This window comes from Hemibagrus wyckioides, linkage group LG03 (genome assembly GCF_019097595.1).
Source record: "Hemibagrus wyckioides isolate EC202008001 linkage group LG03, SWU_Hwy_1.0, whole genome shotgun sequence".
NCBI lineage: Eukaryota > Metazoa > Chordata > Actinopteri > Siluriformes > Bagridae > Hemibagrus > Hemibagrus wyckioides.
The window spans coordinates 27010146-27027013 of record NC_080712.1 but is presented as its reverse complement, the minus strand read 5'-3'; the positions used below and the strand labels follow the sequence as shown (position 1 = coordinate 27027013).

At 38.8% G+C, this 16868-nt stretch overlaps 1 protein-coding gene across 2 annotated transcripts in view; it reads left to right on the top strand.

Annotated features, from left to right (window-relative positions):
• The first annotated feature begins 436 nt into the window (after positions 1–436).
• The window catches only part of wdr11 (WD repeat domain 11), a 112624-nt gene continuing 96192 nt past the window's right edge, over positions 437–16868 (top strand). Inside the window, exons 1-6 of one of the 2 annotated variants that reach the window (XM_058385658.1) lie at positions 437–654; positions 7091–7202; positions 8295–8448; positions 9081–9254; positions 10099–10291; positions 16345–16510. In XM_058385658.1, coding sequence (XP_058241641.1) covers positions 569–654; positions 7091–7202; positions 8295–8448; positions 9081–9254; positions 10099–10291; positions 16345–16510 — 885 coding nt within the window. In that variant the 5' untranslated portion in view covers positions 437–568. The remainder of the gene's footprint in view (positions 655–7090; positions 7203–8294; positions 8449–9080; positions 9255–10098; positions 10292–16344; positions 16511–16868) is intronic. The other variant, XM_058385657.1, reaches the window with a different exon arrangement.

Genomic DNA, 16868 nt, shown 5'->3' with positions numbered 1-16868 from the left:
GTGTCTGTTTGTTGGTATACAAGTGGCTTCCCAACTTGTTGTATTAGATAGACCTTAAACAATGCTTGCCTTTCTCTCGGTGGCAGCTCTCTGGACATTTTGCTTTATTATTTTGTAACAAAAACTACAGGCTTCACAGGTAGAACCCAGGACTCAAAGCCAAAGTAGACATTCACAGTATAACCAATCAGTCTAAAAGTGCACACCTGGACAACCTGCCAGTCACGTGTTCCTGTATTTTAGCTCACTTGGTAAAATGGGTGGCTGCGAACAAATGGTGCAACGTTAAGAAAATTAAGGCTGAAATTCTCATCTAACATCTGATATTAATTTTTGGTTTTGAAAACAAAATATCTTCAGAGTATACTAAAAACAATACTTTCACAAGGGACTGTTTGAAAGACATAGGAACCATAGTTGCGAATAACCGTTCCCGCCCTGAAACAAAACCGTGACGCACCGAACTTACTTCCTGTTTACAAACCTATATGACAACCATTCATTTCTCTATCATTTAAATAACCCAAGTTCAATCTACTTTCATGTGGCATCGACAGACTTTACAGCCATGATTCCGTACACAGTAAACATTAAACTAGCAGCACGGACACTTACCGGGACTCTCAATTTACAAAACAAAACTGCAGTTGACTGGTAAGTAGCATTAGCTAGCATACTGGCTAATCGGTGCTTCCTGTTTATATATGTATATATCTGCTTTTTTGATTTCTTTTATTCCTTTATTATTACGTGCGTAATATAGAATCACTTTCAGACTCATGTCAGTGTTGTTGTCAGTGTTTACGAACGCTGTCATGTCATCCTGCGTGTATGTTTATTCCATCCAGCTGAGCGCTCATAAGCTAAGCCATTACTAAGTGTACCACATTTTATTATGAGCATTTATTTACACTAGTCTACATTTGATGTGAAGTCAAGGCAGGGACGCTGATGTATTGTGTTACAAATTGCAATCCTAACATTCATGCACATAAGACATTAAAACACTGCTGCACCAAAAGTAAATCTTTGCGTAACATAGATAGAAAATTGTGGCATGAGGTACAGGAGTTTGTTGTCGTTTTTTTTTTTAGAGTGACCTTGTGTGCAGATGCAGAGCTCTTATCTGTGATGTTTGTGCTGATATCAGGGTCGGATCTGTGGCCATATTTTTTTTCGTTTATTTTTCTTGATAGAAAACCAAAAGTCCAATGGATGGATCGAGATCTATTCTAACTCTTTTAATAAACCCCTAACTCACATAACTCACATTGACCCCTCCCACATAGGAGGGGCTTGATTAGTTTGACTCCACCTTCGGATGTTTCGTTTTGCGACCATGTACATAACATTATGAGGCATAACATTATGAACACCTGCCTAATATTGTGTTGGTTTCCCTTTTCCATCATGCACTGTGTATTCTGACACCTTTCTATCAGAACCAGCATTAACTTCTTCAGCAGTTTGAGCAACTGTAGCAGATCACACAGGCCAGCCTTCACTCCCCATGTGAATCAATGAGCCTTGACCCTCCATGATCCTGTCGCCAGTTCACCACTGTTCCTTCCTTGGACCACTTTTGATAGATACTGACCACTGCAGACCAGGAACACCCCACAAGAGCTGCAGTTTTGGAGATGCTCTGATCCAGTGGTCTAGCCATCACAATTTGGCCCTTTGTCAAACTCGCTCAAATCCTTACACTTGCTGATTTTTCCTGCTTCTAACACATCAACTTTGAGGACAAAATGTTCACTTGCTGCCTAATATATCCCACCCACTAACAGGGGCCATGATGAGATCATCAGCGTTATTCACTTCACCTCTCAGTGCTCATAATGTTATGGCTGATCGGTGTATACTTTTCAAGTTTTCAACTCTGTTATAGTTTTCACAATATGGAGACCTATTTGTAAAATATCACATTTAAACAATGTTAGCTCATTTATCTACCATTTAAAAATATGCACACCTGTGACTAAGACTAAAAAAAGGAAACAAAAAGATCCAACAATGCTTAGTGTTCTTCTTTAAGTATGACAGCTGTTGTGTAAGATACTTTGTTGCAAACAATGGAGGATTACACAGCTGAAGGGTTTTCACTTTGTGTAAAGAAAAAAACAGGTTGGTGTAGTGTTCTGTAAGTCGGCAGTCGCTGTAGGATGGAGTTGCCAGGAGGCGTTCCCACTACAGGTTGTTATAGTAACAACGTATATCAGTGGAAGACGCATATAGCATTCCAGTGGACACGCCCACATATAAATGTCTTCAGAAGTTGCTGACACTAATTAAAAATAAATGATCACTGGTAGCTTTTACCGTACACTACATAACACATTATTATTATTATTATTATTATTATTATTATTATTATTATTATTATTATTGTTATTATTATTGTTATTATTATTATCTATATTAATAACAATTAATAATAAGTAATATAATAATAATAATAATTATTATTATTATTATTACTATTATTATTATTATTTTAATTATTTAAATTATTATTATTATCAAACACTAAACTAGAGGGGCCTGACTTTCAAGAATGTCCTTAAAAAAAAAAAATCTGTACCATCTCCTATGCAGCATGCTGAATCTGACAGAGAATCAATCTTCTTCATTATTTATTGGTTTGGGATTCAAACCGCACAAAGCTTTTATTTTTTCTAAATTAAGCCCAGTAAAACCCAATAAACTAAACCAGTGATTGAATTCATCAATTTAAGCCTCTTCAGTAATATGATATTGCAATAACAGACTTTCCCATGATAATTCTCAGATATATTTCTGTGCTGCGGATAGCAAACTCTGTCAGTCCAATGCATTCAGAAACATGATGCAGATACAAGGAAGGAAGAGCATGTGAGCTTCCACTTCTGTCAGCCCAGAACAGGAATCTGAGGCTACAGAGGGCAAACTGGACATTTAAAAAACATCCTCTTGTTCTTAGCTGACTGGAGTGGAACATGATGGAGTCTTTAGGTTCTTTAGGTGTTTTCTGCTCAGCAAGGATGTAAAGAGTGGTTACTGTAGCCTGTCAACTCAAAATGAGTAAACCTGCTTAGTATTTATTAAACATTTGATGTGGATCTGTAGGTAGGTAGGTAGGTAGGTTACTGCTGTGTGCTGCTAGTAATTACCTCCTCAGATCTTATGTTGAGGATGTTTATACAGCATCTTTAATATAGACGAGCACACTCATTTTATTGAATATCGCTTTTGCTGAGACTCTAGATCAGGGGTTTTCATTCCAGTCATGCAGAAGTCACAACTGCTTAATCAGTTGATCTTGGCTTTCAGTAATCAAGTGTGGCTTCAACCGGGTTGGAATGAAAACCCACACGAAAACCTTTTCCAGATAAGATCAGAGACCTCTGGTAAAGAGCATCAGCTAGAGCAGTGAGTAAAATGAGTGTGAGATGTCAAGAATGGGAAATGTCACTTAAGCGAAGTGTAGAAGCTAACAAGCAAGGAGGAAGGAAATGAGTGAACGCTGAGGTTTCACTGACGATCCATTCGATTAAAGATGCTGTTTAAAGATAGTAGAGGATTTTTGTAGAGGAAGGTTTAAATTAAGGGGAAAAAAACATTTTGTCTCCTTACAGTATGACCTTTGCTCAATGTGATTATATTCAGGACCTGAACACACTGTTTAAAGATTACATACTTATCTATGCCAATGAGGTAGATCTGAGGTAGTTTTTGTCCTATCTATCTATCTATCTATCTATCTATCTATCTATCTATCTATCTATCTATCTATCTATCTATCTATCTATCTATCTATCTATCTATCTATCTATCTATCTATCTATCTATCTATCTATCTATCTATCTACACTATATTGCCAAAAGTATTCACTCACCCATCCAAATAATCAGAATCAGGTGTTCCAATCACTTCCATGGCCACAGGTGTATAAAATCAAGCACCTAGGCATGCAGACTGTTTTTACAAACATTTGTGAAAGAATGGGTCGCTCTCAGGAGCTCAGTGAATTCCAGCGTGGAACTGTGATAGGATGCCACCTGTGCAACAAATCCAGTCGTGAAATTTCCTCACTCCTAAATATTCCACAGTCAACTGTCAGCTGTATTATAAGAACGTGGAAGTGTTTGGGAACGACAGCAACTCAGCCACGAAGTGGTAGGCCACGTAAACTGACGGAGCGGGGTCAGCGGATGCTGAGGCGCATAGTGCGAAGAGGTCGCCAACTTTCTGCAGAGTCAATCGCTACAGACCTCCAAACTTCATGTGGCCTTCAGATTAGCTCAAGAACAGTGCGCAGAGAGCTTCATGGAATGGGTTTCCATGGCCGAGCAGCTGCATCCAAGCCATACATCACCAAGTGCAATGCAAAGCGTCGGATGCAGTGGTGTAAAGCACGCCGCCACTGGACTCTAGAGCAGTGGAGACGCGTTCTCTGGAGTGACGAATCGTGCTTCTCCATCTGGCAATCTGATGGACGAGTCTGGGTTTGGTGGTTGCCAGGAGAACGGTACTTGTCTGACTGCATTGTGCCAAGTGTAAAGTTTGGTGGAGGGGGGATTATGGTGTGGGGTTGTTTTTCAGGAGCTGGGCTTGGCCCCTTAGTTCCAGTGAAAGGAACTCTGAATGCTTCAGCATACCAAGACATTTTGGACAATTCCATGCTCCCAACTTTGTGGGAACAGTTTGGAGCTGGCCCCTTCCTCTTCCAACATGACTGTGCACCAGTGCACAAAGCAAGGTCCATAAAGACATGGATGACAGAGTCTGGTGTGGATGAACTTGACTGGCCTGCACAGAGTCCTGACCTCAACCCGATAGAACACCTTTGGGATGAATTAGAGCGGAGACTGAGAGCCAGGCCTTCTCATCTAACATCAGTGCCTGACCTCACAAATGCGCTTCTGGAAGAATGGTCAAAAATTCCCATAAACACACTCCTAAACCTTGTGGACAGCCTTCCCAGAAGAGTTGAAGCTGTTATAGCTGCAAAGGGTGGACCGACGTCATATTGAACCCTATGGATTAGGAATGGGATGTCACTTAAGTTCATATGCGAGTCAAGGCAGGTGAGCGAATACTTTTGGCAATATAGTGTATCTATCTATCTATCTATCTATCTGTCTGTCTGTCTGTCTGTCTGTCTGTCTGTCTGGGATATCAATATTTTGACCAATTTGAACTGTCTGTCTGTCTGGGGTATCAATATTTTGGCTAATTTGAATTTTCTGTTTGTCTGTCTGTCTGTCTGTGTATCTATCTATCTATAGTGTAAAAAGCGGAAAAAAAAGAATTGTCTCTTGGGCTGATGACAATATTAACTAAAATATCATAGCAAAAAAAATCAATATTTAAAAAGGCTGATGAAGCGCTGCTCGTAAGTGTATGTGGAATGCTGCCAAATTATATATATATAAAAAAACCAGCTGACACGGTGGTTTGCAGAGTGTACAATGCTATAGGGAATGAGGGTTGTATATTTACAGTTGCCCCTGGGAGGTAATTAAATAATGGCCATAAGTGGAAGAGCATCCGGAGATGGAGCAGGGAAACTCCGTATATCACAGGTGGGGTTAGAGGAAATTTTCACCCTGAAACACATTAAATAGGTGTGTATTGAAATACTTGGGATGTGTTAAGTGATTCTGGCACTAATTTGTTACTTGGTGCCGTATTACCCTCACTGCTGTTAGGGTCAGTCTGAGTTCAGCGGTAGCTCATACTAGCTGCTTTTTAAAAATGTATTTTCAATTAATACATAATATATTAGACAAATTGTATATTTGTAGTGAAAATACTTAAAAAATAATAATAATGGAAGGCATTGCAAAAATGTAGTTCATTATATATTAAATATTAATAAAATATATTCATATAATCTTAATATTTATTTATTTATTTATTTATATTCACATTCATTTATTCAGTTTGTAAAGATATATGGGTGTTTTGAATGTTTGGGGTTTTTTTTGTGTATGTTTGTAATTTTATTTTTTCACTGTCTGTTTTTAGGGTGACTTTGTAATATTTTGTCCAGGGGTTACAGATGAAAAATAGCCTCTGGCAAACTCTGGAGCATTTACAGTAATGTTTTATTAATGGATACGGTTTCTTTTAAATAAAGGAATAAATAAACGTGTGTGTGGGTGGGTGTGTATGTGTGTCTATCTATCTGTGTGTGTATAAACAAGATCCACTAGCTGTGGTTGTGTATGACAGAGAGGAACCTATAGCAGAAAAGAAATAAGGAACAGAAGATATTGATCCGGGAACGCTTTCTTAACAAGTTTCCGAGATGAAATTTGATGCGCGTGGTGTACAGAAGTGATTTTTATCTGCTCAGACTGATCCCATTAAACCTACACCACTGAAATAAACACATTAACTATCACTTCTTTTGTTGTTGCTTAGCAACAGTTTTTTTTTTTTTTTTTATTATAGCACGTCAGCTCTGTACCTTTCTTGGCTACTATAGGAATATCCAGTTCCTGTAGCTTGTATTCAGACAGCCTTCACTCACATACCAGGAAGACAGTCTCTGTCCTTGTGCCAGAATTATACCACAAAGCTATGCTTCTTCCTGCATAAATAAAAAACAGAGGTTCCCTTGTCACTTTACGATACATTTAGAATTCAGAACAAAACTGTTGTTGCTTATGATGAAAAGAAAAAGAAAACGGCGAGTAAGCTGGTAGGATATTTTTTTTAATTCATCCTCAGATTCAGTGTATTCACTGTAATTTACTATACGAAATATTTTAGATACAGATTACAGCCAAAAATTTATATTTTACAGTTCACAGCTAATTGTCCTGATTATTCTCAACTTAAAGTGTTTATTATACCTGAGACACACAACCAAAATAAGATGCTGAGAAATTTGTGCATAAAAAAAATAAATAAATAAAAAAGTTCTGCATGTCTTAATCTCAAAGTGTAGTCTCTCAAGGGTTTTCATGTCTCACTTAGATTTACACTGACAAATTATTCAGTAAGGCATAGCATTTGATGATATATATATATATATATATACCCTGAGTTGTTCCTTTCACCCGTGTGATCTCTCTCTTTTCTTTTTTTCTCCCTCAGGGGTTGGCAAGGTCTGATTGCTCAGGGATGCCACTCCAGCATCCTCATTATCGACCCAAAGACCGCTCAGACAATTCAGGTCCTGGAGAGACACAAAGCCAATGTTGTCAAGGTGAGTTTGAAATGTTTCTGAAACTCTCTCACCTATAACAAGGTTAAACGATTCGAGCAAAGTTTCGAACTGACTAACACTCCGTCCTGCATGTATCTCTTATTCTACTGGAATAAATATGTACTGTACAGTACAGGGAAATGAAAGTTTGGTTAGACAAAACCTCTGATGGGTGAAGTGAATAACATTCAGGAATAAAATGGGCGAGCTTAAGAATCTGAGCGACTTTCATAAGCACCAGATTATATAAACCAAACACATAAGAATTAAAAAATAAACAAATAAAATATATAAATAAAAATCCCGCTCGTAATCACGACTTTGTGGTGGTGTTCATGTGCCTTCGCCACGTAAATACGGTCTTTCTGTCACATCTCAAACGCACTATTATAGCTTTAGGGAATGGTGTGATCTAACTAGCTGCTACTTGATTAATGACTCCTCATCAAATTCTTTTACGCCGATTAAAGTCACCGATGATTTTTGGTCATTAAAACCAGTGTAAGAAATCTGGTATGACAAACGTCCCTGAAAATGAATCTGGTGTCATTTATACCCACAAGCATTCTGTGCTTTATCTAGTACTCTTCTGGTGTGTGTGTGGTCTCATGAGTAATGACCCATAAACTAGCCAGTGTTTATCAGAGACAATGCCCGGCTCCTGCTGCTATTTCTCACCCCGCCACGCATTTTAATCTTGTACACCACAACGCTGGCGTAGTCGTCCATTCCTCATTGTCATCCCCAGGAATAAACGAGCGGTCAGATGCAGAGAAACAGACAAAACATGGCATCTGCCGGCCTCATTGTGTTCACTGTTTCAGCATGATGCTCAAACATAAGGGTTATGTCCTGTTCAGGTCATTTGGAAAAAAATAGGGCATGGGTGTTTTGTCTGTTTGCTGTGGTTAAGTAGTGAACTGAATTCTTAAAGAGCTCCAGCAGCGTGCATTTACTACCTGCAGATTTATATAGCTGTTCTATCTGCTATGCTCCATTAAGTTTGGGAGTTTGAAACCCCAATTCCCAAAGTTATAGGAGCCGCTTTTAAGTTTCCTGTCATCTTGAAACAATTTTTCTGTGTGTGTTTAGGTGAAATGGTCCAGGGAGAACTACCACCACAACCTGAGCTCCCCGTACTCCCTGCGCCTGGCCTCGGCCGACGCCGCAGGCAAAATCATCGTGTGGGACGTAGTGAGCGGCATGGCGCATTGCGAGATTCAGGAGCACTCCAAACCCATCCAAGGTAAGGCACAGTGGTTAGCATTAGGATCTGTAATGGTAGCAAGCAGGTGGGGTTGTGGAGAGTAGAAGCGAGACACCTCGACTAGCCGAGTGCCAGGGCTTTCACGCTAAGAGAGCACAGTTTGCTAATGTGAAAGCTGTCATGTGAACCTGAGACTACCTGTAGAAGATGGTGTGATTTCAGTTGCACTGGAACTGGATTCTCTTGAATGTGAAGTCCAAACTTGTTCAGGAAGTAAACTAACTTAACCTGCACATGACTTTTATTAATTTCTTCAACCCACATGTTCCATGAGTGACAGGGGAACACTGTGGGACACAGAAGAGGTGAGACGCCTTATTAAGGTCTGTATAAAAGAGAAAAAATATATATATAGGAGTAGCTGAACAAACCTTGCAAGAAACTGGTCAGGCGATTAGCCGGGTCATTTTTTCCTGTTTTCAGATTCTTGATTGCATGAATGAACTATGGTACGAGTCTGTAACTCTTAATGTATGTAGCTGGGTGCTTAATTGCCATATTTCACTTATTAGAAATTATATAGAAACTATTCAAAAAGCTAGAGTTGAATGTTCAAGAAACTTTACGTTGAAATGTAAAAACTATATGAAATCTTTTTCTTTTTTCCCTAGACATGGATTGGCTATGGAATCAGGATGTGTCACATGACCTGCTTTTGGCTGTTCACCCTCCCAACTACATAGTGCTGTGGAACGGAGACACTGGGACCAAGCTGTGGAAGAAGAGCTACGCCGAGAACATCCTGTCCTTCTCTTTCGACCCTTTCGACCCCTGCAATTTAGCCTGTATGCATGATCACTTTTGAAAATGCTGAACCTGTTTCGTTTACCTTGTTATCTTCTGCTTGGTTTAAAAAATAATAACAAATTTTACTAGAAACGAAATACTTACTTTTTTTCAATTTTGCGATATAAAAAGGTAATTTTGCTTTTAGAAATCAAATTATAGTACTGGGAATAGGGACTAATTATTACTAGAATAATTGCTAAGTAGTTTAATGTAAAGTTAGATATTATTAATATAATATAATCAAATATTCAAAACATAAAATAACAAAAATAATAATAATACCTCCACTATAAGCTTTCTTTTTTTCCTATTTTTGTGTACTTTTTAAACAAAATAATTTAGATTAAATGTTAAAATTAAGGATATTTGCTGCAAAAAAACCCCACATCTTAACGAGTTAAAATATTTTGAATATAATCAGAATGATCTAGTATTTCCTTTTAAATGTTTACAGTAAACCAAATCTAAAATGAATCAACCTAATTCTAGACATATTTTATTTTTAAGATTTGTATTTTTATTCTATTGGCAGATTATTTTTAAGCTTAATTTTTTTTAGAAAGAAGCAAAATTCTCTGGCAATGGAATAAGAAAAAAAAATAGATCTCCTGTTAATAAAAATATTGACATGTGACTAGAAATATGACCAGTGACCATGTTTAATGATCTTAGATTTGGTTTAAGAAATTTGAGATTTGAGAGATTATCAGTCACTAAGATGTTATTGTTTTGCAGTTTGAGGAACACATGGTGTATCGTTGACCTCAGACATTTGCCAGTCTGCGGTTTTCCTTTTCTTGCTGCTGATTATAACTGAAATCTTCCCTCCTTGTATTTTAGTGCTGACTAGCGAGGGGATAGTTTTCATCAACGACTTCTCACCGTCCAAACCCCCGGGCAGCAGTGGGAAGAAGGTTTACATCGCCAGCCCGCACTCCAGCCCTGCTCACAGCAAACCCGCTGCCACACATCCCACAGGTGCTAAGAAAGCTCTCAACAAGGTCAAAGTGCTCATCACCAACGAGAAACCCATGTGAGTACATCCACAACACGACAGTCTCACCCCATCACAGCCTGAGAGCGCCTGATGGTTTTACCTTTCTATATAAAAGAACTACTACAGGAGTTGATTCCATTTTGCACTGCTGGGAACAGCTGGAGAGGAGAGTGGGAGTGATCAGTTGTCATTATTGTCTGTCTGTCTGTCTGTCTATCTATCTATCTATCTATCTATCTATCTATCTATCTATCTATCTATCTATCTATCTGTCTATCTATCTATCTATCTATCTGTCTGTCTCTGTCTGTCTGTCTGTCTGTCTGTCTGTCTGTCTGTTTATCTTTTTATCTATCTATCTGTCTGTCTGTCTGTTTATCTTTGTCTGTCTGCCTGTCTGTCTCTCTATCTGTCTGTCTGTCTCTGTGTCTATCTATCTATCTATCTATCTATCTATCTTAGCTTTGCTTTTAAGATATTGAGTATAAAAGATTTTTGCTGTTCGTTTTTTTTTTAAAATTATTATTATTATTTTTTTTTATAAGAGCATAGTGGACCACATAATCACCAAGATAATTAACCGTTAGAATATCTGTTGATGTTTCTTTTTATTTAATCTTTTGTTTACTTTAATTCTTTTAATTTTAATCATAAGTCACCAAAGGGTTTATATATTTATGGCACGTTTATCTAACATACAGAAAGGGCTTTGAAATCTCTATCAATAATATATAATATAATCCTGACTCTGGTTCACAGAATACCATCATTGTGAGGTAATATTGTAAGAAAAGCACACAAACAACACACTTTTTAAATGGTTGTGGGTTAATTGATTAAGTCTATTAATAACTATAAGAAAAGAAGAAGTCAGGACACTGTTGGGTTTCTGTATGTAGAGTGTTATGAATGTGTTTGTGCTGCTGAGCAGGGTGCTGGGAAAAGCGAGGGATGGTTGTGAGCCCCCTACTGGGCAAAATATTCACACCTGCAAAATTTCAAGGAGTGTTTACTTTGATACGATGCATTAACCACTACTGTGGAGTATGGCATCCTAAATAAATGCAGCACTAAACACGGGCATCTTCATTTTACATGGAAATAAAAAAAATTTTGACTTCTGGTAAGAGTTAAAAAAATATATAATAAATATCAGTATGAATATCTGTATTGGTAATGAAAAGGATTTTGTTTTGTTTTTTTAAGCAGTGTGTCTCAGTATATTCAGTTTGGAATATATCTAAATATATTGAAGCCAAATTATAAACATGGGCTACATTTGAGCAGTTCAGTTCTGCAAGCACTGAGACACGTGTTCTTCCTTTCTGCTCACTGGTCAGCTTTTACACTTTACTTAATAAATAAAATATTCCACTACACCCCTGATTGATTCTTTAATGCATAATGGAAAACATGTACTAGGTCTGAAAAAAGAAAAACAGTTAATTACTTTCTCTTCCTCTGAGTCTGTTTGTAGAAAATTTCTGCCTCTGTATTAACAGGAGTTAGAATCTTAAGCCGCTCGAACCTCCACCAAGTCACGCAAAAGAGATTTTAATAGTCTGCCTACACTCTTTGTGTTTTGCTTGGTCCTTGGTTCTTTTCTGTCGTTTAAATCAGCTGTTTTTTCCACTCCTTCCTTCTTTTCATCACCGCTTTCCTGCTTTGTCTGAGGAAGGTTTTTTTTCTTTTCTTCCACACTATTGATCATCACAAGCTTTGCTCGCTTTCCTGTCTACCCTGAATATAGCACTCTAATATTTCCTAATATTTGTAGCGGTCTACTTCGGCACTTTGTGCCAGTAGCCAGGGCTCTGTGTTGGAGTTGTATCAGCGAGGCTTATTTCCCAGAAAACCGCTTTGATGGATCCGTGTAACTAAAGCGATCCCTGGTCCATTAGTCTGCCAGAGCTGCTCATTTGGGTTAATGGTACAGAGGTGCAATTTTGGACAAAGCAGCAACATGGTAAAAGGTCCATGCTTTAATCTTGGCTTGTGGTGTCACTGTGATATAGGGCTTAAGGGGAAATGCAAATCCCCATGCTGTGCGGATGATGAATAGCAGACTCTCAGAATAACTACTTGTTCTAATACTGCTGTAATTGAACACTTCTTGGAGATCAGCCGTATACGATGACTAGTTGTTGCGTTCGTTGCCTGATTCTATGTCAGAACTTCCACTCGGTTGTGTATGTGATATTTTTTTTTATATCTATAATAAAAACAACCTAGCTTGTGTATAACATCTAACTTCCACAGCAGCTGTGTTATACTTCCTCAGTGCTACAGGACCTCATGTCGCTCCATATTTGCATAAACTGTCGCATCTCACCGAAAACCAATGTCTCCGGTCACTTTGTCGCTGCGAGTCGCTGTGTCTGTGAACGTAGCATGACCGAGAGTGTTGTAGCTGAGGTTGAAGGACTGTCTGAATTCACACACTTTGCTGACAGTGCTGAAGTTTTCATCTGTTTTTTTTTTTATATTGTGTTTTCATCGTTTCCAGAGTAGAGAGTAGTGGGTGGATTTGTATAAAAGACGTTGCAGTTTATTTCCTTCTTCAGTCTGGATATAGATACAAATACAAATAGAGCCACTGGGTTAAATCCCTACCCCTTTCCTCGACAGATGCCTTAGAGATCAGTAATACCAACCAACCCAGTTCTCACACATAACCCCTTCTGTTTGTAGTGCCGCTCTTGTGATTATTATGGGATGCCAAAGCTTTTGTAGTTCATGTTCATCTCCCAGCTCTCAGCATCATCAAACGATATGATCAGCTTTACTCGGAGGAGATGGCATCCCCAGTGGTGTAGCAAGAAATGAGGCTTTGCCATTAGACATGGTAGTTAAACAGAATACTTTTCCTTTGTACACTTTCGGATAGTAGATCTAGCTGCTAGACATATTAATGCACTTGTTTCTATAGTAACAGCTCAGGTATGGGATTTTTTTTTTATAGCTGATATACATTTCCTCTGAAAGTATTGGAACACTAGGGCGCTTTTATTTTTTATATTTGGGTTTGAGCTCAAAGATAAATATGAGGTGATAGATCAGAAATGCAGCAGTCATTTTCTGATATTTGCAGCTAGATGTATTTAGAACATAGATTTTGTTTGAACACACCCATTGGTCAAAAATATTGGAACAAGCGTCACCCTGTTAGATTGATTGATTCATTGTAATTATACAAGTTAGATCCAGGCCACTAATTTGATTGGTCAAGCAGAATTCCAAGAGTGGTTTCATATAACCACACTGGAACATTTCACTGGGACAAACTGGGAAGTTTCATCTTTAGACCCCATGCAACACTTATCTATAAGGATCTCATTGAGCATGCTTGGTAATATCATCGCTGTTATGTTTCCTCTATCCTCTTTGCCATGCTATTTCCTTAGGCTCCTGTTATCCCATGTTTCAATTCTCCATGTTTTTTTTTCTTAAAAAAAGGATGTAGTCTGCAGCAACAACACAGTCCAAAATATGAGATAAGGTCAGGTTGTGATCTGACCCTTCCAGTCTCCAGACCTGACCTGAGGAGTTCATTGAGTGTCTGACATCTGGCAGATTTTTTTTGTTGTTAACATTTATGTCAAAAAGAATAAGCAAAGATTTGTTCAGTCTAGACGGATGTGTCTGACAGAATATTTCTGAGAGGATCCATCGGCTATACAGAGGATGTGTCAGGAGTTGGAGATCGTTGTAAACACAAAGCGTTCTGAAGTTAGAGGATACCTGAAAACGTTTGGACTTTTCACACTGTGCTTAACACTGTGCTTGTTGTCATTCTAAACCTTGCTTTTAACCCCAGGTAGGGGAACATTTCACACTTGGCTTGATACGGGCTTAGCATGGGTTTTGCCGTGTTAATGCCACATTGCGGTGCCAAATGTGTAACAGTGTGAAACATTGTGGAGTTAGAATGTTAGATGCTTAGCAATAGACACCCAATCACAGCGTGTCACAGAAACATGTAAACAGTAGAAAAGGGGGGGAAAAAATACAAAATTACGTCAAATGGTGAAGGAAAAGACGTCAATTAATGTATTTACGTTTTTTTATTGTTTGCTTTAATTGTATTCATGGTTTTTTGTATTTTATTGTTTGTCTGATGGAAAATATGTTGTTGTTTTTTTGGCTGCTCCCTGTTTGGGGTCGCCACATCGGATCATTTGGTCTATGTGTTTTGATTTGGCACAGGTTTTACACCAGAGACTGAGCTTGGGATCGGCACTGAGAGTTAACTCTTCAGTGGCTGGGTTACCTCCCTGCCCGGGAATCGAACCCGGGCCGCAGCAATGAGAGCGACATTGATGGAAGGAGTCTCCAGTGTCAGTGTCAGCGCTTGCTTTGTTATACTTTTCAGAACAGAAGAGTTGCTTTGATGCTTGGGGGATGTGGTAGTTTAGTGGTTAAGGTGTTGCACTACTGCTTAGAAGGTTGTGAGTTTGAAGCCCAGGTCCACCAAGATGCCACTGCTGGCCCCGCTGGACCACCAGGAGGCTATTGACGGAAAAAATATGTGTTTATGTATTTTATTGTTTGCTTGATTTTATGGTACTTTGATGCTGTGCTGTTCTTAATTACTTTGTAAGGTGCTTTGAAAAGGTGCCCCTAAACTAAATGCATTATTATTATTATTATTATTGTTATTATTAATTTTAATGAAAAGGAGGCACTATTATTTATGCAGTAGTGGTGATCAGGACAAACTGAACTAACAAAAATGAGCAGAAGCTGGAGATCAACAGACGCTTGCACATGATGCACTTCCTTTGAACACACTCAGTACTGTTTGACTTTATAGTATATATTTTTGTTAGAAGTACTTCTTTATTCTCCCACTATCTGGTGTAGTGTTTTAAGCCTACTTCTTTTCAAGGATTCTTCCTCATGCTGCCATCTTGTGCTTGCTCATTAGGAGACTGAAATTTGTCGGTATTCTTGTAAAGATGCTCAGTTGTTCAGAGCGTAAGACAAATTTCAAGAACTGAGTTGCTTGTCTTTGTCAAGAAGCCCTTATTATTATTGCCACACATACATTACAGCGCAGTTGAATTCTTTTCTTCGCGTATCCCAGCTCAGGAATTTGGGGTCAGAGCCCGGGGAGAGATATGATGCAGCGCCCCAACAGTGGCAGCTTGGCAATGCTGGGGCTTGAACCCCAACTTTCTGATAAACAACCCAGAGCCTTAACCACTTGAGCTAACACTGTCTCCAACTGCCTCAAGAAGGAAATGATGCTGAAAGTTTATATAAAGTAAGGTAATATTGCCCTATAATTTGACCCTATTGTACATCAACTTCATCCAACTTCATACTAGCTATCCATCCATTATTCTATAGCACTAAATTGTAAGTTGCTCTGGATAAGGGCGTCTGCCAAATGCCAGAAATATAAATGTATGGAGGGTTTTCAGGAATTTTTCAATAAGAGCTTACATTTTAAACTAAGATGTTATTTAATAAAATAGTTCTCTAGCATTCAAGTTTTACTATGCAATTTGGGATGTAGTCAAACTTTTTCTAATGGTCAAAAAAATGGCCTCACATCCGTTTTATTACGCATAATATATCTCACAATACAGCCAATTAGAAACTAGCTATTTTTTAAAATGAGAACTTTTACTCATTGCTGATGTTATATATATACTTCGTTCCTGCTCCTAATTATCTCACAACAATATGCTCATATATTCTCTCCTGTCTCTCATTCCATTTCCTATTAAAACGCCTCCTGAACTTTGCACAGAATGGCCTTCTTATTATGTGCTTCAATTTACGCAGGCATTATTCCCTGTAAGCAGGGTTAGAGGCGTCAGTGGCCTATAAACTTAGGAGACGGCGGGCTCGGAAGAGATTTGTGACGGTTATTGCGTTCTCTCTCAGACTTGTGCAGTAATGACTTCAGTTATTCTCTACTCTGGCACATTGCCACTGCCTCTGCCTTACTTTTTTTTGTTTTAATATAGAGACGCATATGAATGATGTGACGTGATCAGAATCACGTGAGCTGTTTAAATCTTCCTTTGATGACAGATTCACGGCATTGAGCTGCTTAACCTGTGTGTCTGTGTGTGCAGGGCCGAGGCAGTAACCCTAAACGACTGTCTCCAGCTATCTTACCTTCCCTCAAAGAAGAGTCACATGTTGCTGCTGTACCCCAGAGAGATACTAATCCTGGACCTGGAGCTCAGCCAGACAGTGGGGGTGGTGGCCATCGAGCGCTCCGGCGTGCCCTTCATACAGGTCAGTATGATTCTGGGGCAGATGTGTCAGTCTTTTTACACTACACAGAAAACATCTGGAATTGTATTGTACCATATCACTCACTCACTCACTTGCTCACTCACTCTCACACTTTTACTCTCTCTTTCTCTCTCTCTCTTTCTCACTCACTCATTCACTCACTTACCCACTCACTCACTCACTCACTCACTCACTCATTTACTCACTCAGTCATTCACTCACTCACTCACTCGCTCACTCACTCATTCACTCACTTACTCACTCACTCACTCACTCACCCACTCACTCAGTCATTCACTCACTCACTCACTCACTCACCCACTCACTCAGTCATTCACTCACTCACTCACTCACTCAC